The sequence below is a fragment of the Ambystoma mexicanum genome, chromosome 3q, assembly GCF_040938575.1.
Source record: "Ambystoma mexicanum isolate Mex_15411 chromosome 3q, UKY_AmexF1_1, whole genome shotgun sequence".
Taxonomy (NCBI): Eukaryota; Metazoa; Chordata; class Amphibia; order Caudata; family Ambystomatidae; genus Ambystoma; species Ambystoma mexicanum.
Window position 1 is genome coordinate 1068271696 of NC_090926.1, and position 23016 is coordinate 1068294711.

The window sequence follows — 23016 nt, forward strand, 5'->3', positions numbered from 1 at the left end:
ATCAATGTCTCACCAGCTATGCACCTACTTGCCTCATCCAAAAGATTAAAAGGCAGGCCCCTAGGAGACCACAGCCTTCGGCTTACACACACTGCCTGGCGCCTCCCAGATACCACTGTGAAAGAGCGGGGGAGCAGTTTCTCAGTCCGTGCTGCCACCTTTTGGAACATGCTCCCACGCCACCTGCGGGCCGAGCCCTCCTACTAGTTCTTCAGAAAGAAGCTGAAAAGCCACCTGGTCACCTGGCTGTGTCTTTACCAACATCATTCTGTATCTGCTTGTCTGTAACTAGTGCATAGATGCCCCAGGGCTATGTATGCTGCTATAAATGCATAAATACATGTATTTGAAGAGGTTGCATTGCAGTAGCAATTAACTGTGCATGTACTCTGCAGGTCGTGCTCCCACTGTTATGCTATTCCTTTTCCATGTGAGAGGAGATTGATTTGCTTAGCCCCTGTTGGGCAAGTGCATTTGTGATGGGGAATCTTGGACTGCTGATGCCTATGCTGTTCCATTTTCTATGCAAGTGTAGCATGCATTGCTGTGTTAAGTGTGGAGGTGCTTGCACTGCTCCCATCCCATGCAGTCCCTTCTCTATGCACATGGAAATTGTAATGCTGTGACCTGCGACTTCTCTGTGATCATTTTGTACTGTTGGGACCTAGAACGTTCCTGTTCCATGTGAGGAAAGAATGGTCAACCGAGGTCTATGGCATGCCTTTCTATATTAGGAGGGAAGTGTGCATTTCTGAAGCCTATGTTACATCTGTTCTGTGAGGGGAGCGTCTGCTGAGACCCATTCCTTATCTGTTCTCTGTGTGGGTATCCTCTAACTATGATTTAACTCACTGAGCCACTCCACTTGTTATATATGATGAAGGCTTGTATTGTTGCTGCCTTGATTTGCCTTTTTTGTGTGTTTGAGGGAAACCTGAACAGCTCCTATATTAGCTGACCTGTTCTGCATGAGCTCAGTGTTTAACAGCTTATGCTGCTGTTGTACCTATTTTTTGCATGCAGAGAAAGCTCAAAGTGTCGGAACATTATATGTTCATTGTGAGAGTGATATCCGTTGTAGTTTTAACTTTTGCATGCATCGGTTGAATGACACAGACCTATTGCTCTTGTGAAGGAGAAAACTCATTTGCCCTCCTTTGAAATCATGTATACTCTCAAAGTAAAAAAATGAGGAGTATAATACTTCCACATCAAATTCTGATTTGGAGCACTACTGTTCCCTGTTGTAATTATTTCCTTAATACTCTAGTGATTCTACTACACTCTCATCGCACGAATGAGCTGATAATATCATTGTACCTCGCAGAAGGATGCATGTTTATTATATTCTTGCTCTTGCGGTTGGTGACCTAGTAACAGATTTCATCACTCTTACAGGGAGTTAAGTACATATTTACCAATTGCTGGTTCTAAGGTCACTCATAGTCTTGCGTTTCTGTGGATACAGAGTATGAAATAGAATGCACCCATTTGCCTGCCTACCAAATGATTTTACATGCAGAATTCCTGCACAATTTGTGCAGATAATTGGAGGTGAGACAGTATGACTGGACTTTCTTCTAAAATCGTGACCTGAATGCACAATATGTGGCGACACACTTTTGTTTCTCACCCTGACTGGTCTCTGTTGACAACCAGCCCTGACGCCTGTTAGAACGTTGTGGAACAGATCATCTCTGAGCGGTAAGCAAGCTAAAATGGGTGTATATGCACACCCTAAAGGCAAAGCCAGCAACTCCTCCGGTGCCACTCAACTGGTCACACAGGAGCCTCTCCTGTTCTGGGCGTCGGACATGATCTTAATGCTGAGATCTTTAACCTGCTGGACCGGAACTAGGACAGAACACAGAGGCTGGCCAGAATTCCGAAGTGAAGGGGGGGCCAATCCCCAACACCTCTTTCTTATCCCAATGAAGTATAAGCCCATTCACTCATCAGCGGCTTCCAGGTAAGCCCTAAGGCGAGCAGCACTTCCCTTGTGCTCCAGGTCGAGCCTAAAAAGCAGGTGGGTGTCATCATATGAATAGAAACAGAAACCATGGGAATGGATCAGGCCGACCAGAGGCTGAATATTGATATTAAAAACCAATGGGAAGAGAGCCAATCCTTGTGGGATCCCACAGGCAATGGGAACAGGGGGTAGATTTAAAAGGAAATGGGGAAACAGATTGGGAACGAAATGCAAGGAATGCATGAAAAAAGTCTAATACAGAGCCTGAGGTACCGGCCTCCCACATCCTGGCCATGAGGGTGGTGTGGTCGATGGTATCAAAAGCAGTGTAGAGATCCAGCTAGATTAGGCCAGCCACCCCACCCTGATCCCGGATAGTGGTGAGGTCATTAATCACTGTCACCATGTCTGATTCCGTGCCCTTTTGAGGACGAAAAAATCAAATTGTAATGGGTCCAGAATATTTGAAGCTACCTTAACTGAGGTGTGACCAGGGCCTCCAAAAGCTTCATAGGAAACTGGAGAAGAGAGAGAAGACGGTGATTTGAAGGAAGAGAAGCCTTGAGTGAAGATTTTTCTTTTTTTTGGAGCAGGACACCAATGCACCTTTTAATGAATCTGGAATCTGACCAGAAACCAGAGAATTTTTTATTGCCTGAACAAGAATCTCGTCAATGCGGCCAACATCGATTTGAGATGACAAAGTGGAACTGCACACATAGGAGAGGCTGATTTAAGACCGAGTTGCCTGCGTGACTTCCAGGCAGTCAACGAGCTAAAAAGTTTTAAAGTAACTTCAGGGTGGGTGAGGCATACAATATTGGCTCTTATAAATTAGAAAATGTGAGAGGCCTGAAGTGAGAGTGGAAGTCTGGGAGAGCGAAGATCTCTCACAGTCTGAAATAAAATGTGGGTGTATTTGCGGCTGACAAGATCATCTCTGTGTAATGAGCGTTTGACTGCTTTTATAGCTTCATGGTAGGTGGACTGCTTTAAAAAAAAATGACCTTAGACAAAGGACCATAATTTAAATGCCATTTTCGTTCACATTGGTTTAATTGTGATCGAAAAATAGAATGATGTGATGTAAACCATGGAGCTGAAGGGCAGGACGGTTTCCGCACCACTTTCAGTAGTGCTGAAGTGTCAGCAGCTTCCAAAAAGGCTTTGACCAGGCTAGTCAAAGCTGAGGATGGAGAATTTACCAAAGAATGCGAGTAATTGTCTCAGCCAGAGTTGAGGAGTCAGCAGACTTCCAATCTCTCCAGCGATTTAGGTTGAAAGAGTGGAGTACCTGGTGCTTGTAAAATCATTTCAAAATGGATCAAAAAAGGATCAGACCAGGTCACAGGCAAAGCAGGGAACACATGTACCAATGAAAGTGGGGTACATATAAGACCCAGAGTATGCCCCTATAATAATGCGAAGTAACGCTTCTTTATTCTGAAATAACACGCTGTACCCAAGTCGTCTGAAGAGTAAACCCAGACATTAAAATCACCTACAATACACAGATTAATAGGTTGAAGCCAAATCAGAAATAAGAGAAGAGAAGGATTTTAGAAATGGAGAATCAGATGGCAGGGAACGAAAAGCTTTTCGTAAATGGAGTGTAAAAGATGGTGAAACATTCCACCAGACTAATAAGGCTTCAATTTTTGCATCAGATTTAAATGGGGGGGAAGTAAGCAAAGCAAATTAGCTTTTATATATTATTGCCACACCCCGTAAGGGAGAAACCATATCCCGATCGACATGCAAGATGGAATAGTCAGCTGGCAAAATGTGACCTATGTCTAGGGTGAATGCAGCAGAGAGCTAGGGCTCAGTAACGTAGATCAGGGTCATGCTCTTGAAGAATATAGAACATGTCAAATTTATGTGCCGCTAGGGAACAAGTGTTAATCAGGATTGCACGTAAACAGGTGATACTGATGAAGTTTGAGGGGGTGGGGTATAGGCGGCACAGAGGAGGAAACCTAACCATTGGGATAAATTGGTATCCGAAGCAGCAAGAGAAAGTAGGGTAGCACGGGAAAGAGACAATGAAATGTAGGGTAGTGCTCAAAGTGCAGACAGGCTTGACTTTGCCGTGACTCAGGCTTGACTTTGGCATGACTTTGGCATATGCTTGTCCATTGCACGCCCAAAAGCGATGTCCTGTATACCTGCAAATCCTATTGCCTAAAACTAATCTGAGTACAAGCTCTGTGTAGAGAGCGAGAAAAGACTCTCCGCTCCAGCCAGGTGATCGCTTGTGGGTGAGAAAGGAAACTGAGCGGAACAACCCTCAGGCACGAGCCACTAGATGTCCTACCTGAGGCCAGGCACCCTCAGCGCCATCAAGTGGTTAGAAGGAAAAGATATAATAATTAAAATAAAAATTTAAAACTGGACTTAAAAGTGACAAACGGATTGTAAGAGAAGAGGGAGCTGTATGCAGGGGAAGCCCTCTGACGTAGGTACGTCTTCGAGGGACGGAGCAGTGTGGAGCTGCGGACCCGGGGCAGCCTGCAAGAGTGTGAACGGCAGAAGAGGATGCTGATGGCCCGGCCTAGCAAACGGTGGGGAAGCCACAGTAAGGACAGAGTGCCAGAAGCCATCCAGCTTGGTGGCGTGGCCAAGGAAAAGGCGTGGCAGGCCTGGGACCCGATCAACAATGCTAAAACCAGAAATACAGGGAGGAACAAAACCTCCCGTCGGCAGGCCTGTACCTATAGTTTGTCTCACTATATGAGAGAGGATATGCCCAGATGTCGGTCTATTGCTTGCTGTGCCATAGGGAACCAAGCTACACCTCACTGTGGAGGACCAGAAAGGCCGAAACATGTCTGGGGTAGCTTGTGTTTCTGTGATGAGGGGTGCTGACCTAGCAGTTGGGGCTGGGCTGCTACCATTGGTGGCAGTACCTGACAGATTTGCATATGACTGAACCCCTTCTGCAATGGCGCAGACAGGCTAAAGAACAGTGGTGTGGAAGGCTGCCCAGAGCATTGCCAGTGGCTCAGATTCATTCAAAACCTTCCACCCATTACTTGTTTGGTTATAGTCCTATCAGTCCTGCACACTTGGACTTGCTGGTACAATTCAACCATTCAGGCTTGGCCTTCAAGCTTCTGGTAGTTCAATCACTTCCTTAGGCTTCATTCGCCTTGGCAACAATTCTACTTTTGACCTTTACTTTCCCACAATTAAACACAAGCTTCCCTCTGCTGGGTTCGAGCCTGCCTCTTTTCACATTCACTTTCTCACTTTATCACAGTTCAGCACAGGCTTCCACTTGTCTTTCTTCGTGGGGGTTCCTTTCCCCACGTTTTGTTTTATGTGTCTTTGCAATGTTGCAGACTTTCGAAACAGCAAGGATTTTACGTAGACCTCTGCATGACTACGATCTCTCTTTAACCCCTTAAGTGCCAAGGACAAGGTAGCTCGTCCTTGGGATTACCTCCAGGTTGCCAAGGACGAGATAGCTCGTCCTTTTAGGCACTGTGATTTGTGTGATCCCTGCAAAGCAGGGATCACACAACTGTAATCCAACCCCCGGGTTATGTGAGGGGGAGGTCCCTCCTCACGGCGCAGGGGCTGAATTACCTTCAGTTTCACGTCGGCGTGTGTAATGCATGCCGACATGAAAGTAATTTCACTACGCCAGCCATTTCGGGCTGCCGCAGTGAAAGAGATAAGGTGAGTGCCCTTCTCCCTCGATCTCCAGCTGTATTTCAAGCCGGAGATCGAGGGAGGTGTCATCGGAAAGGGAGATTATCCCCTTTCCAACTACACCTTTTGTGAAAGCATTGCCGGGCGCGGAGGGAGCGCAGAGCGCTCTATCTGCGCCCAGCAATGCCCACTAGACCACCAGGGATTTGTTTTGAAAGCGGGGGGAGTAAGCAGCCTTCTCCTCCCTCAACCCCTCAGCCCCCAAAGCATGGGGGCACATATATGGATAACCCTGGGGGCAGATGGCTGATCATCTGCCCCCAGGGAAGGAGACAAATTGAAAAAAACAAAGAATAATTAAAAAAAAAGCAAAGGGAGATTTGGGTGGGGGGCCACTAGCCACCAGGGATTCATTTTACATAAAAGGGGGTGGCCCTCACCCCAAGGGGAAATGGGGGCAGCCCTTGTAGCCCTCCCTGGGGGCAGTGTCTGCCCCCAGGCAGGATTACATGAGGTGCCTCAGCCTCCAATTTCCCACCAGGAAAGTGTGGGCAGGCTCCCAAAGGATAGGGCCTGCCGGTTAGGGCCCCCCTGGGGCAGATGGGTGACCATCCGCTGTAGGGAATGGGCCCAAGGGGGGACAAAAAATAAAAATATGAATTGATGGTTTTGGGCGGAGTACCCCCCACTCACCCATTAGACCACCAGGGAATTGGGTGGGGGTGTCCCTTCCACCCCCACCCAAAATGGACTGGGGGCCATGTTATGCAGCCTTCGCTGGGGGCAGTTATCTGCTCCTAGGAAGGGGCATCTGACCCCAGGGAGGGCTGCATGAGATACCCCCCTTGCATTTGGTGTTGGGGGGAGGGTCACCCCCTTTACACCTCCCCTGAGGTTTAGGGTGCCTCTCAGCCCCCACTAAAGTGTAGTGTACCATTTTCAGTTTTGTTCTTTGTTTACCAAACTTCCCTTGGCACAGATGGGCACATTGGTGTGCCAATCTGCCCCCAGGATGCCCAAACCTTACAAACCTTACTGCCCCACCCACGGGGGTGCCTGTTCAATGTTTTTTGGTGGGTAGGTGCACCCACACATGTGAGGTACTGTTTCGTTGGGACACCTGTGGGAACGCAGGACGGTAGGCCATGTGTTGTTGGTGGTGTGTTTCGGTGGGTGACCAGAGTAAAATGTGCGGAAATTGTGTTTTTTTTTGCGCAAGTCAGACTTCTGTGGATTCCCACGGGTGTCCTCTTTTGGGAAATGCATTGGGTTCCCTGTTTTCCTTGCTGGCTTTGACACCCTAGGCCTAAATCTGTAGGTTACCCACATGAACAAAATGTGCTGTGCCGAAAGGCTTGGGGTTACCAGTGGTTTAGCCTTTTCCTTTTGTGCCCAGGAAGGTGCACCCACACATGTAAGGTACCGTTTCGTTGGGACACCTGTGGGAACGTGGGAAGGTATGACACCTGTTGTTGGCAACGTGTTTTGGTGAGTGGACAGAGGGAAATGTCTCTGGGCCGATTTGCGCAAGTCAGACCTCTGCGGATTCCCACGGGTGTCCTCTTTTTGGAAATGCATGGTTTTCTTTGGTGGCTTGGACACCTTAGGCCCATATCTGTATGGTGTGTGTTTGACCAGAATTCCACAAATTCTGCTGTCCGAAAAGACTTGGGGTTGGCTGCGTTTTTTCTGGCTTTCCCAATAGTGCCCAGGTAGCTGCACCCACACATGTGAGGTAGGGTTTTTCTCGGGACACCTGTGGGAACGTAGGATGGTATGACATTTGTTGTGTTTGCGTTGTTTTCATAACGTTTCGACCCATTTGCTGGTGCCCTTTGTCACACAACCCTTTCATTCCCCAAATGTGCCCTACATTTAGTCGCTGCTTTAGGCACCATACACTTTTGTAACCTGCACAAGTCACCTACCCTTGAAAAGGGCTGCCTGTGCCCTTTCAAAAAATGTATGCTTGCCGTTCCTCACCACATTGGTTTTCCTGATTTACACATGCTAAGTACGTCTGGTCAGGCCGTAAGCATAAAACTCCTGTGTACCATGGCTCAGTGTTTGGTTTGTGGTATTGCTTGTTTTGGGAAACACTACAAAAAATGTGTGATTTCCTAACTGCAAGAATCGGGAATGTAGCGAAGCATTGTTTTTCTCAAAATTCATAGAAGCCATTGCCGTACCAAGCCAACCATGTCCACCCCATACCTTTTTTTTCTGTCATTTTCCTGTTTTTTTCCCCCAAACTATGGAATTTTCCCATACGTAGTTGTTGCCTGACCTGTACAAATCACCCCTTCCTAAACTTGGAATTTTGTCTACTTTTCAGAAATGTATGCCTTTCTGTCCTCGAATTCGGCTTTTATTCCATTCTGTCCACGCATGTCCAATTGGCAAAAATTGCCAAAATCGCCTACCTCTCACAAAACGGTTGATAACCACAATAAAATATTATTTTTTTCGTTTCCAATCAACCTGTTCTTGAAAGCCAGGAAATTGGGGAATTCAGCACAGCAAACCGTTTGGTCCTAGCTCGTACAAGGAAAAAAACCACAGGCTTCTTTGTACATCATTTTATTGGCATTTTTTTTTAAAAAACCCAACATTTTCGCCCTTTTTGGTTATTTTCTCTCACCCCCCCCTACAGCAACCTAGGATTCCTGGGTGGCGTTACAACCGCCTACATGTGGGGGAAAAAAAGTGGCCAAATTTGGCAGAGGTATCTCATGTAACAAAAAGGTTAAAAGGCATTGAATGGCAACATACCAAAATCACCAAAAAAGGCCATGACACTTAAAGGGTTAAACAATTCCACAATCTTCCTCATTTTGCAACACTTGGTACTTGTAGTTTCATATTCTCTTTACTTTGCCCTCTTGGCCTCTTTCACGGTTAATATAATTTGCCCTCTTGGCATATTCAGAGTTCAAATACTTTTGCTTTTTGATTATTCAATTTTCTTTCGGGATCGCAGTTACCTTCTTGCCTTTGTTTCCCGTTGTAATACACTTCAACTCAGAAAATTTCACAGAGACTTTTGAATGTGCAATTTCGTCTGGCAGGACCACTCTGTTACTTCGTATCCTTTCCTTTTACAATTCTGTAATTGTCCTTTCCATTACGCGTTTACCGGCACACGCGCAGCTTTCAACTTTTGGGTTACTTTTACTTTTGCTTTTAACACAAACCAGGCTTTTGTTGCCTTCGATAACTCACTGGCCGTGTTAATTGTTCTTCTTTCATCAACGTTCTTCATGCAGCAGATAAGGCTGTTACCAACACCTCCTCTGCTCCTCCCTAACTCTGCCGTTCTCCAGGTTGCGGGCCGCTTCCAAGTACCTTGAAGGTTTATCTCTTCCATTCACTTGGTTTCAATCTTGGAATGGCTATGGCTTCCCGAAATTGTGGAATTCTCACCTGGCTCTCTCTCTCGTTCTTTGCAACTGCCGATCAGACCCGTTGCCTTCCAACTTTCATAGCCTGGTTCGCATCAGCCCTGAAAGAGCTGTTCCTGCTCGTTCCCAGCCCCGCTCTCAGTGTAATTGCATGCCACCTTTTATCCTGACGGGGAGTGTTAACAAGTGGCAGGTGTGTATAGTTCGGATTACGTGCCTGACTTTGCCTGGCCTCATTACAGGGACAGAGCCTTTGCGAGTCAGTAAAGGTAATCTTTCGGGCCTCATTCCTCATCTTCCTCGGCTCAGTATTGTTGTCAATGTAAAGTGGGGAGGAGGAATTATGGGAGCTGTGGTTTCCCATAAAATAAGCCGGTATATGGGTTGTGGAAAAAGGGATTCCGTGTCTCACCATCGGGTGCTTCTCCCTCATTCCTTGAATACCCTCTACCCAGGGGATCCTCCCTCACTTGTCCATCCCCAGGGTCGGGGTCCAAAAGCGATGGCATTTGCCTGGCCACCTTAGTACATGATCCCCAGAGACTAGGTTGTGAAACACCCTCTAGTTTTTCAGTCCCTTTTTGCTACGTCAGAGGCCATCTTTTTTTCTTTTTTGTTTATTCCCTCAGGACTTTGGATGAACCCCTGGGTGCGAATGGCTCTCACCATATTCCACCCCCGGCAAAGTTATCCTTTACTGTTTTCCATGCAAAAGCTTGCAATAAACTGCTGGGCCGTAAATAAAAGCTGTGTTAAGATGCTGTCTTTTCTTGTGAGCTGCCGCCTTATGCTGCAGTGCTTTGAAGCTGAAGCCATGGGTGGACATTCCGACTGGTTGAACTCTATATCTATGATACCTAAAGTAAGGACAGCAGATGTAAATAATCAATTTAGTAATTGTGATTAAATAATCCTTTTAGTAGTACGAATGACTTGCTCCATGCTCACCTCTTGCTGTGTTGTCCCTTTGCAGTGCAGCTGTTTTATTGCGGTTTGAAACTACCCTGTACCTATCTGCTCACCATGAGTGTCGGCTTTATCGGAGCAGGACAGCTGACTTATGCCCTTGTGAGGGGCTTCACTGCCGCAGGTATTTCTATTACTTATTCTAGCCAAGCGTTTCTCTTACAAACCACGCCTAGAGGTGTCTGAAAAAAGTAATGCTTTTTAACCATGGGGGTAATGAAACAATACTACATGTTAATATAAATTAGTGGTTTTGTGTTGATGAGACATTCACTACAAACTACTTCATAATTTGTTTAACTCAGAAAAAAGCATGGGACCCGTTAGGACCATTTTTTAATAAATGTTTGTGGTTAGGCTGTTTTACCGTAAAGTATGATGTGTATTGTCTTTTTATATTTTGACACTGTTCTGCCCTAATATGTATACGTGGGTGGTTACTCCCCCCCACTCTTTTAAATCCTGCCGCTACAAATTATTAGCATTCCTATAGGCGTCAATTTTTGTTGGCCTTGGAAATAGTTGGCCCTATGCAAATGATGTGCAATCTGAAGGGCTGGAAATCACGTGGATACGCTTACAGCAGCTGTTGGCTTCTGCTGGCTGATTATTTTTAACATTTTGACTTGGCAACTGTTATACGATATGACATTTATAACGCGCCTGTACACGAGTGTTTCTAGGCGCAACAAGGGAGGGAAGACAGAGGGAGAACAAGACCAAACGATCTTACTAGGCCGTGTGACATTTCCAATATATAAGGGGTGAGGGCCCTCTTTTTGTATATGAGGGGCCTATGTCATGAGGGTATACAACAATGTATAGAACACGAGGACATAGGCTACCCCACATGTAGTGTTTATAGCACAAAATAACCGATCATAGCATTTGATCTGTACACAAATTAGAGAGCACCAAATTTAGATTTGCACATTTAACAAATTTTATTACCTAGTGTGGCATAAAAAGGCCTAATGAGGCCGTTATACATACATGATCATTTTCAACCCCATCTTTTATGGGAGTTTGTACAAATTATATCATATTAAATATGCATATAATATACAATTTGCAATTGATATTTTGTACTGTGGGGGTTAGTACAGGTTGTGACTTAGAATGTGGTTGTTATAACCAAAACATCTGTCTAGTCCCGGTGCCAGACAGGCGGCGTAGCCTATGTCCCTGTGTTCTGTAAGTAGGCCTTACGACATTCAGATTGTGCAAGGGGAGAGCGAGGGGGGGGCAGTGCAAGGGAAGAGCGAGGGGGGTCAGTGCAAAGAGAGGGGAATAAAGGGCAGCGTGGCTCTGGGTAGTGCAGGAGCGAGGGACTGTACGATTACAGTTACAGCCTGTAAGTGCATGGTAGGCCCAGAGGAAGTGCAATGGTGACTGATCAAGAAGAGCCTGGTACCCAGTGAGACTCTGAGGGTAGCCAAGCAACCAATCGGAACAGCAGACAGGTAGGTCAGGTAGGTAATTAGGGGAGGAAGAGAGAAAGCAGAGAAGAGGAACGTTTTTGAGTTGCTTCTGGAACTTCAGGTGGTCCAGCTCTTGAGAGGGGCAGGGAGGCCATTCCAGAGGCAGGCACCTGCAGAGCAGAGAGATCTACTCCCCCACCCCTACTCTCTGCCTGGTGAAGCGTCTAACCCTTAGAGAGGTGAAGGTAGCTGAGCGAAGAACTTGAGAAGGAAGGTATTTTGGAAGAGAGCGTTGGATGTAGTAAAGGCCCCGGCCCCAGAAAGCCTTGTTCACAATGTAAAGGGTCTTGAACTCGATTCTTGCAGCAACCAGGAGACAGTGGAGAGATTTCAAGACGGGAGAGATAGAGTCCCTGGGCTTGAGGCCAAGGATAAGTCTTACAGTCCTGTTCCGGATTAGTTGCAGAAGGGCAGAGAGTAGAGGAAGGCAGATTGAGAAGGAGGCTGTTGCAGTAGTCCAGCCTCGAGAGAACCAGGGCTCTGGAGACAGTGAGCTTCTGGGGGAAAGTGAGAAAGGGAAGAGTCCCTTTGAGGAGGTGCAGTCCCACTTCGAAGATGACACCAAGGTTTTTTTGCATCACAGGAAGGAAGAGGGCGCAAGGCGTGCGGCCAGAATGAGAGAGGGAAAGCAGGTGCATTGGTCCCAATGAGAAGGATCTCCGTCTTACTGGCATTAAGGCAGAGATCGTTGGAGGTGCAACAATCCTGATAGACCGTCAGGAATGAGAGAGAGGAGAGGAGGCTGAGAGGAGCCTACAAGGGAGTGGAGTCATCTGCATAGCACAAAGTTAGAGAAGGTAGGGACCAGGTAGGCAAAAGGGCCAAGTAGAGGTTGAAAAACCAGGGCGAGAGGATAGAGCCCTGGGTGACACCACAGGCAGAGAGAGAGGTGGCGGGGTGAAAGGGACCAAGTTGGACCTAGTATGGGCGGTCCATCCAAAAGGAAGGAGTTCAACCACTCAGGGCCTGATCAGTGATGCCCAGGTTTACACTGAGTTGATGATCAGGGTGGCATGGTTGACCATGTCGAAAGCAGACGAAAGATCAAGGAGCATGAGGAAAGAAGGAATGCTGGAATCAGGGTTGGAGAGCAGATCTTTACTGGTGTTCAGGAGAGCAGTTTCCGTGCCTCTGGAAGCTCTGAAGCCAGACTGATGGTCATGGAGACAACCAACAGATTTAGTGTGGAGTGTGAGCTGGGAGATGGCCAGCTTTTCCAAGAGTTGCCAGGGACAGGGGTGATGGAGATCGGGCGATTTTGCCGGGCAGGTCGGATCGGCAGACCGCTTCTTGAGTAGGGGGTGTACAAGGGAGTTCTTAAGAGGAGAGGGGAAAGTTCCAGTGATGAAAGAGTGATTACAGAAATTGGCCAAGGCTGTCAATATAGTCCTTAATGGTTCTGGAGGAGCAGTGTAGCACCTGTTAAGATGACACGTTCATAGATCAGACTTGTCTATAAACCTCGTCAGGTGATGTCAGAGAGAAAGAGGAGAAAGGAGAATGAGAGGGAGAGATGAACAAAGTGGGGCCTAGAGGGGAAGAGGAAGAGGGCGAGGAGATAGAGGACAGGATGTCCTGAGTTTTAGTGGCAAAGTGAGAGGCCAGCAAGAAGGGGAGAAGGATGGGTGCACACCACTATTAATCAATATTTTGAGGATATAATCTTACAAAAACCAGAAGCCTGGTGTTGATGGATTCAAGGTGTGGGGAAGGAATGAAGGTCTTGGCACAAAACCCTATTGTATAAACGAAAAAAAGAAAGGACCCATAGTTGGGGTCCCACCGTCCCCTGCACACTTTGAGAACGCCACAAGGGAGTTAAATGATCTTGAGTAATCAATAGTTATTCAATAAGTGTTTTCAAAGTTCATTGTTTCTTCAAGTAGAGCACATCAACAAGTAATTCTAAAAGAAAACAACAATGATTTAATCATGAACAGTTATTGAAGCAAAAATACACATCAAATAGTTCAATATTGTAGGCTGACGCATTCCGAGGGTGTTCCTCTTCTTCCAGAGCCTAATAGGACTGTAGTTGCGTCACATATATAGAAAAAGAAAAAAGAAAAACATAGTAGATTCTGTTATAAAGCCCGCTCAAAAAAGCTGCTGAGTCAATACAATCTACATATAGTCGTGCAAGAGATCATCACGTGGTTAAGTAGACCAAGACATGAGCATCAGACATGAAGTTCCCAAAAGCAACCATGAAGGGATGTAAATAATGGTATGCACATGTAAGTGAGAGGCCAGCGCCATACAGAGGGCCTGGGAGGGAACAGGAAAGGTAGAGACTGCAACATGATTGTCCAATTCCTTGCAGATCTTAAACAATTCAGCCATGTTGTTAAAGGCCGCAGAGGCGCAGGCTTGAATGTGTGCTCTCTTCTTGGACAGGACAGAGTCTGTATTGTCTTTAGAGCAGGCGGCTGGCCCGTTTTTCCGAGGATGCGCCCAATGCGATCCACTTCTTCTCAGCAACCCTGCACTTACTTTTTCAGGACGGCGAGGTCGTAATCTTACCAAGAGTTGCACTTGGATTCTCATGACGGGGGCACAGATGTCCAGGGTGTTGGAAATAGAAAGATGCAGATTAGAAAGGGCTGTGTCAATAGTGTGAGTCAGCCGCAGGAGTAAGAGGCTCAGAGAAAGTAGAGGCATCCACTGACACACGCTACATGGGCTGAATGACCGAGAAGGTAGGTGGCAATGCTAGGGAGTGGGGAGGGGCTTTGCCTGAGAGTTAGAGTTTCAGATGAGTGGAGAGTAGAAAGTGGTCAGTTCTAGATGGAGAAGGGGTTAGAGGGGGGGATGTCTGAGGTAATGAGAACATCCAGAGTATGTCAGACAGAGTGTGTCAGGCCAGAGGGCAGAACGGAAAGAGAGAGAGGTTGCGGAAAAGCCCAGAGGAGGGATTGGAAGCATAAAGGTGGAGGTTGAGATCTCAGAGGAGAAGCTGAGAGGTAGAGCTAATGAGAGAAGGGGAGAGGTTAGCCCATTCAGATAGGAAGAGGGCGACCTGGCCAGGTGCCCTGTAGATGGTGGCCACAGTTGGAGAGAGCCAGAAGAGAAAGAGACCCTGCAGAGCAGGCATTCAAAGGGGGAGTAGGCCTGCGTAGGGATGAGAGGGCCGGGACCCACTCTGGTAAGATCAGGGCTACCCCACCTCCCGGACGGTTGGTTCTGGGTTCGGAGAGGATCTTGTAGCCCACAGGAAGGAGAGTGTCACTCTCATGACGGAACTGGCCGTAAACCATGTCTTGGTGAGGTGCAAGGATATCTAGGTTGAGTTCTTCGAGGAGGTGACAGATGTCAGAGCAGTGAGTTCAGGGTAGCAGAACGAGAGTTGAGAGTAGCGACGTGGAGCTGGTTGCCACATTTGAAAGACTTCTGTAGAGGGGTGCAGGCTTGAGGTACACCCTGGGGAGGTGGTAGAGGGGCCAGAGGGTGGGCAGAGGAGGAAAAGGAGGGTGCCAGAGAGGTGGCTGAAGGGGTAACCAGAGAAGGGAGGACGTTGATGAGATGTGGGAAGCGCCTATTGAAAAGGAAGAGATTGGGCAGAGGGCACTGATCCAAGACAGTGCCATTCCAATAGACATTAATGATGATCTTGGAGGAGTGGAAGGGGGCCCAAGCGGACCTCCCCACCTAATGCCACCATTAATGGGAGAGGAAGAGAATGGAGAGAGAACAGAGACCATATGAAGGGTCCATGGGTCTGGAGAGGGGATGGCAGTGACAGTTTGTCTGGAGGAAGCACTGGTGTAGGTATCGGCGATCAGAAGGCCTGGGTTGGGAGACCAGGATGTCCCTCTTGAACTTCTTCCTTCCAGTGGGATAGGGTAGGAGCTAGAGTAGCAGTTAGAGTATATTGGAGGTACATAGAGTACCATAGGGGGTGCGAAAGCGATAGGTGGAGGAGAAAGACGTGAGAGAAGGGACGGACGCACAACCCTGTGCCACACAAACTCTAAGCGCAGGGGGAGTAGGAAGAAGGAGTGGCCGGGGTCACAATAGAAGACACAGGAGGCAAACACATAACTCGCAACAATTCGACTTTCCTAGAAGGGGGGGAAAAAGATTTTGGAGCACAGCACAAAGTACAACACTCTGATTTAATTTATCAGGACATTTGCAGCAGTTTGACAGCTGTAGGCCTAAATGCTACCACGGTGGACACTGGCAGACACCACTGGAGCTGCAGGCACTGGAGCTTCCCTTAGGCTAAGGCCCTTCGCCGTAGTAATGCAATGGGCAGTGGGGTGCCCTAGGAACAGGAAACGAGAAGGGCCTAGTGCCAAATCAGGGCTGGGGGAGAGAGGAGGAGGAGGAGGAGGAGGAGGACTGACGAGGGAAGGGGAAGGAAGGAGAGCAGGGCTGCGAGGCAGCAAGGGGGACAGTCTTCAAATGAATGCAATTTAGGTTGTAATTATGCTGTTTTTTTATATTTAAAAGGACATAGAACAAATCATGGAGTAATATATCCCCAGCACTCTCGAGGAGAAATGCTCCACCAACACCTCACTGTACGCCAGCCAGCAGATTGGAAATGACACAAAGCCTGCACATTGCACTACCTACTGCAGAGGTGCATAAAATGCTTTTGATTTCTGTACAATCCAGCATGGTATCAGTATTCTATGCCCGAATTACCCATGGACTCTCTCTTGCTGCGTGATCTTCGAGAGGGGCAGTGGGACAAGTAAGCAGACAGACTTTTCCCCAGAAGGAGAGTCTGAGGAGTACAAGGCGGAATTGGACTCCGTGAACTCCGTAAGTATATCAGATGTAGCTACACTGTATTCCCCTGATGCCTTCCTCATTCTAAGTATTGTCCTTCATTCCTCCTTCTTTCTAACCTGATGAGCTAGGAGGCAGTGTGCCTTGTTTGCCTTTACTTCTGTTGGAGGTATAATAATTCCCGTTCTGCCTCTCTGGTTTTTAGGACGTCAAGCTGGCCTCTCAGCTGCCTGTATTCCTTCATCAGCCCACTTCCTGCTTGTTCTACCATTAAGTCTGGGTTCCAGTTCCTTCTGCATTTGGCCCATCTGTTTGTCCCTTTGGGATTTCCTAGCGATCAGCTCCCCCCACATAGTTGCCTCTCAATCCCCTCCAGCAATCTAGCAGAGCAAGATGGGCCATTCGCTCCTTTAACTTTCCCGACTGCGTCCGCTGGTTGTGGTATCTCCTTGCACTCCGGTCAACCCTTGGGTCCCTTGCCAAATTGAAGTCCCCTAATAGGATTACCTGCCCATGACAATCCTCTCTAATTTGGTCAGTCCAGACTGCAAAAACCCATCTTGACCTGTTAGGGGCGTATACAGTTGCCATAGTGTAGGACCCTCCCTCCCACTGAGATCTACCTGCATCGTCCCATTTGTGGCCGTCACCCTGAAGCCCGGCATATCCTTGTCAGCTATTGGAAGCCCCCACTCCCACCCCACGTCTTAACTTGGGTGTTAGCTTGGTGTAAGTGGCTGTAACCATTACTTTTTACTTTGTGCCTATTCCTCCAGGATGTGTATTTCCTGGAAGGCCACAATCCCGGGGTTCTCTATCCCCAAGAACTTCTCCACCTTCCTCTTAATTGGGGAACTAAGCCCCCTGACGTTGAGGTCGAGGATGCAGAGCTACACCTCTCTATCCATGGACTTTGTAATTGGAAATGCCTCGCCAGCCCGAAGAATCCCTGTAGCTGTCCTTCACCCTTCCGACCTGCATCCCTCCATTGTCTCCCCATGCCCCTCCACTCTGGTCAGGCTCAACCTGCCTCTAGCCCCCCAGCCTTTCTTCCTGGGTGTTGAGCCCTGTTATTAAACCAGAGTTAACAAGAGCGGGTCTCTCCCAACCCATCTGAGTAACCAAGATGGTAACAGCCCCCACCCACACCACTTGTGCTTCCTCCAAAATCCCCCTTCCCAGGCGGACAGTTTCATAAGGTTAAATGAGGCCCCCCGGCCCCTCAGGTAGCCAGAACAGTGTTAGCAGCCGAAAGCGAGTCTTCGGGACCACCCCCCCAAGTCTGGGGCTCTGTTTGGGCCTTTTGTTCTTCGCTTTTTGGGAACCTTTGTCCATTCACACACCTTCCGTTTGATGGCTTCTCTCACTGGTCTTTGTTCCTGCCGGGCGTTTTCCTCCTCTTCGATCTTGAGTACCCTCGACCGTCTTCGCAGGGCTGCAACCCAATGTTGCCTCCCTTCCCATTTGAATAAGAGGCGGACGGGCAAGGTCCACTTGTATCGCACCTCAGCTTTTGTCACTGCCTACACCACTGGGCCCATCAGCCACTGCTTCTCCAGGGTTGTCTGAGCCAGGTCCTGAAAAAGCTGCAGCTCTGAGCCATTGTATTTGATCGACTTGGCCTTTCTTGCGTCCGCTAGTACCCTCTCCTTTTGGCTGTATTGATGCAAGGCCCCGGCTCTCCCCTCCGCGGACTTGCTCTGTGAATGCAGTCCAATTGAATCCTGGCCCAGTCCTCTACTTCCAGCAGATCTGCAAACACATGTTGCGCCATTTCTCAGAGATCCTTGTCTGCTACTGCTTCCGCCAAACCTTTTTTCCTAATGTAGAAACTCCTTGATCGATTTTCCAAATCTTTGCTTTGGATTTCAAGGTTCTGGGTCATCGCCGCCAACAGATCCACCAGTACGTCTCTTTTCCTGGTGTCTTCTGAAATTTTTTGGATGGCATTCTCCGCCGTGTCAGTTAGTTCCTCGAGGTTGGCTATGTCCCCTTTCACCTCCTGTAAGGACTGGGCGAGCTCCGATCATATCAGGCTCAGCTATGATTTTATGGTCGCTGAGATATTTTCCCCCAAGTCATGAAAACATTGGCGAAGAACCTCTTTGGTTACCACCTGGTCATTCCTCGGGCTCTCTGAGTCGTCTGCTTCACACTCTGATGCTGGGTCCAGCTCATTGTCAGCAGCGTTGTCATCCCCTGTCCGCCACATTTTTTGGAGGGTACTCTCCTGGGCCTTCTGGGCTGACTTTGCAGTTACTTGCATGTCCTTATTCTTGTGCTTAGACGTTGGTAATTCTGTAGTCTGCAGGCAAGGGCCAATAACCCTCCACTCTTGTGTCTCCCTGCCGCTTCTTTCAACAGGGCCTTCAGGAAGGGGTTGTGGGAAGGGGGCTGTCTTCCTGATATAATTGCACCTGCACTGTGCTTGTACGCATGGTGTAAGAAAAGCAGATGGAAAGGCGGGAGTCACTGTCTGTTATTTGCAGGCTGTAAAGAAAAGAAAACCGACCATGATTAAAACCATGTATCCCTCACTCTTCTCCCCCCGAATCTGACATCTTACTGGAAAAGAGATGAGCTTGAGCGAAGAACCTGCATGGTTTCTCCTACCACCAATATACCAATATTTCATTCCATAGGTCAGAACACCGACCAAGGTTGGTTACCAAGATGCAAAGTCCATATAACAAAGTTTGCAAAGGACCTGACCCGGGCGGCACATGGATGCAAAACTGAGGTAGAACATTGCGAAAGAATAATATAAGAAGGAAGAACACCCACAATCCTGGGGTCCAAATCACCAATTGCCAAGGAGAAAAGAGGGCCCAAAACCAAATTCCAAGTAGGACACAAAAGAGCAAGCGGCGCAGTACTTCCAGAGAGCACCAAGGTCCAGGAAAATCCCAGCACAGCAAATCCAGAAAAACCATAGCAAAGAAAGTAGAAAAGCATGATCCATGTAGAAAATAAACAAGTCAGACGGGATAATGCAAGAATGAGTTCAGAAGGAAAAGGCCAAGGGTCAAAAAAGTCAATCGAATCCAAGAATGGAGCCAAAGAAGCCAGTGTGAAGTTTCAGGAAGGAGACTTGGACACAGGGGATTCATGGTTTCAGCCATAGAGTTTTATTCAACACAAAAGGGTTGGAAAATGCCTATGTCCCTGCTCTAAGAGGTATTTCCCTACATAAAGCAAAACTAATGGGTATGTCCTTTGTCAAGATGCTGAAAGCAAACTGTCCTGTGTCCAAAGTACTGTTCTGACCCTCACGTTCTAAAACCTAACTCTAAGCTAAAAAAGGGCAATGTCTTTGGCCTTGAAGTGTTCACATTTTCAAAAAGTAAAATGTGTAATTTCATAATAAGTTTCAAAGGTTCACAATTCCAAGGGGGGGCATCCCTTCCCCTTGAATTCTACTCACTCCGCTTAATATCAGTTCTTTGAATCTGTCATATCAAACGCAACTGGTATGCACAATATCTTGGATGGCAGTCTGAACCTTGATGGAATACCGGCATTCTCTACTGCCAGGTTCCTTTCGCTCCTTGATATATATCAACACAGTCTATGATATGATGTGTTATTTATAACGCACCTGTACACAAGTGTTTCTAGGTGAGACAAGACAAGGTAGGGAGACATAAGGAGGACGAAAACAAACTATCTTACTAGGCCTTGTGTCATGCAGATTGTGGAAGTGCCAGGGGGAGGGGAAGGAGGAGGAGAGGTTCCAGGGGGAGGGAGAAGGGGGAAGTGCGGTCAGGCAGGACAGCAATTGCTCTGAGTAAGTGCAGCCAGGGGAGCCAGCTATGGGAAGTGCAAAAAAGGGTGGAGGGACCTGTAGGGTTACAGGGACAGCCCCTACGTGCGCAGATGCCCGGGGGCAGTGCAGGTGCTTGCAGGTTGTGTAGGAAGCCTGGTACTCGTTGAGGGTAGCCAGGTGACCAGATAGCGTGGCAGACAGGATGGCAAGGGAGAGAAAGCAAAAGCGAAAAGGAAGGTCTTGAGCTGCTTCTGGAACCTGAGGCGACCCTGCTCGAGTTTGAGAGGGGAGGGCAGGCCATTCCAGAGGGAGGCCCCTACAGAGGAGAGATATCTCCCTCCAACTCTCTGCCTGGAGAAGTGAGGGTCTTGAACTGGATCCTTGCGACCACTGGGAGCCAGTGGAGAGATTTCAGGGCTGGAGAGATACGAGTCCTATTCTGGATTAGTTGCAGAGTGCAGAGGGTAGAGGAAGGCAGGTTGAGGTAGAGGCTGTTGCAGTAGTCCAGCCTAGAGTGAACCCGAGCTCTAGAGACATTCAGCTTCTGGGGAAAGTGAGAAAAGGAAGAATACCTCTGAAAAGGTGCAGCCGATAGTGGGACTTCTTCAAGATGTCTGTGATGTGATGTGAGCAGAGGAGAGAGTGGAGTTGAAGATGACCCCATGTTTTTTGCCTCAAGGGGAGGTTGCATGGAGGGCACCAAAGTGAAAGGCAGAAAGCGGGGGCAGGGGCCTCAATGAGCAGGATCTGTCTTTGCTGGCACTGAGGCAGGGAACGGTGCAGGCGCACCATTCCTGAATCGCGGATAGCCAGGCAGGAATGAGCAAGAGAGGAGAGCCTAAAGGAGAGCTGAGTGTCATCCACATAACACTGAAAGTTAAAGGAGAAGGAAGAGAAAAGGTTGGCCAAAGGGGCCACAGAGAGGTTGAAAAGCAAGGGAGCAAGGTTGTAGCCCTGGGGGACACCACATGTGGAGAGAGAGAGGTGGTGGAGAGAAATGACCACAGTTGGACCTAAGAGGGACTGGACTGGCCAGGAGGAAGGAAGTCTACCAGACGAGTGCCTGATCCTTGATGCCCAGGTTCTCACAGAGACCATTGATCACGATGGCATGGTTGACCATGTCGAAAGCAGAGGAAAGGTCAAGTAGGACGAGGACAGAAGGAAGACTAGAATCAAGATTAGTGAGCAGGTCTTCACGGGTGTACAGGAGAGCAGTTTCTGTACCTCTGGCTGCTGTGTATCCAGACTGATGGTCATGGAGATTCAATGTGGAAAGTGAGCTGGGAGATGGCCAGCTTTGCCAAGTGTTTGCCCAATAAGGGAGTGATAGAGATCAGGCGGTAGTTACCCAGACAGGAAAGATTAGCAGAAGGTTTCTTCAAGAGGGGGGATGCACAAGGGAGTGCTTAAGCGGAAGGGGAAAGTTCCAGAGGCAAAAGAATGATTGCAGACATCAGTCAAGGCTGAAGCAAGGGTGTCAATGTGGTCCTTGATGGTTCTGGAGGAGCAGGGGAGCACCTGCCTGGATGATACTTCATAGATCGGACTTGTCTAGAGAAGTCATCAGGAGTGATCACAGAGAAAGAGAAGAAGGGAGGCGGTGGGGGAGAGGCAGCCAGAGAAGGGCCAGGGGAGGGAGAGGGAAGAATAGGAGAGGGAGAGAGTGAGGACAGAATGTCCTAGGTTTTAGTAGAGAAGTCATATCCGTGCAGAGGGCCTGGGAGGGAACAGGCGAGGTGGAGACTGCAGCAGGATTGGCCAGTTTGACCGCGTTGGAGGCCGCAGAGATGCGGCCTTGGATGCAGGCTATCTTCTTGAACAGCAGTGTCTGTATTGCCTTTGGAGCAGACGACAGGCCGGTTTGTCAGAGGATGTGCCAGATTCCCTAGACTTCCTCTCAGCCACCCTACACTTGTGTTTAGGGTGGCGAGGTCGGAGTCATACCAAGAGTTGCACTTGGAGGTAGGCTTCAGGTGTATTCTCATGACAGGAGCAAGGACATAGAGAGTGTTGGTAATAGGAAGATGCAAGCTAGAGAGGGCTGTGTCAGAGTGGGAGTCGGAGGAGGAGGAGAGAAAGTAGCAGCAAAAGCCTCCACTGACACACGCTTCATGGGCTGGATGATAGAGAAGGTTGGTGGCAGTGCTGGGCTAGGCTTCACCTGGGGGAAAGATGGTTGGATGGGAGGAGAGCAGAAAGTGGTCAGTCCAAGAGAGGAGTGGTGAGAGGGTTGGAGAGGGGGATGTCAGGAGAGGAGGACATCCAAGGTGTGCCCAGGAGAGGAGAGGAGAGGAGAGGAGAGGAGATGAGAGGAGAGGTCCGCCCATTCAGAAAGGAAGAGGGTGACCTGGCCAGGTGGCCTGTAGATGGTGGCCATAGTTGGAGAGAGGCCCAGAGAGATGGAGAGCCTGCATACCAGGCATTCAAAAGGAGGAGTAGGCCTGCGTAGGGATGACCCTGAGGGAGCCTTTCCGGATCGATAAGGGCTACTCCACCTCCAGGATGGTTGGTTCTGTGTTCGTAGAGGATGCAAAATAACGTGCACACAATTTGATTACGTCCTGATATAGCCTGATCAGGACACTTTCATATAATGTACTTTGTATGCTCTCCAACTTGACTTTGCCTGGTCCTCTCCTGCCAGGGCTTTTCTCATAAACTTGGATCTTGGGTCCGCCTGGCATTTCTCATATGCGTACTGTGCACACTTGCAAACTTGCCAGTCTTACATTTATTCTGGTTTGTTCTTTTAAGGAATATTTTCTTTTTTTCCTTCTAACTGACTTGGTTTACTTCTTCTTACTGACTTGGTTTACTTCTGTTTTGCTTCAATACTGCTGATGTAATGCCCCGGCTTCCCCGCTTCTCTTAGGTGGACTCACTGGTTCTATGTGGCTGGGATTGCTTCTCTTGCAGCAGACCTGTAGAAACTCCTCAGTGTCCTGCTTCCTTTCTCTGAGTTCTCCGCCTCGAGGCTTCTGGGCTTCCCACTGCGCTCGCTCTGCATTCATCTTGGCTTAAGGGGAGTGG

At 48.3% G+C, this 23016-nt stretch overlaps 1 protein-coding gene across 2 annotated transcripts in view; it reads left to right on the plus strand.

Moving 5' to 3' along the window:
• PYCR1 (pyrroline-5-carboxylate reductase 1) overlaps nt 1–23016 on the plus strand; it is a 209674-nt gene that overhangs the window by 78524 nt on the left and 108134 nt on the right. For both annotated transcript variants that reach the window (XM_069655308.1, XM_069655307.1), the window contains exon 2: nt 10004–10120. In XM_069655308.1, coding sequence (XP_069511409.1) covers nt 10054–10120 — 67 coding nt within the window. In that variant the 5' untranslated portion in view covers nt 10004–10053. The remainder of the gene's footprint in view (nt 1–10003; nt 10121–23016) is intronic.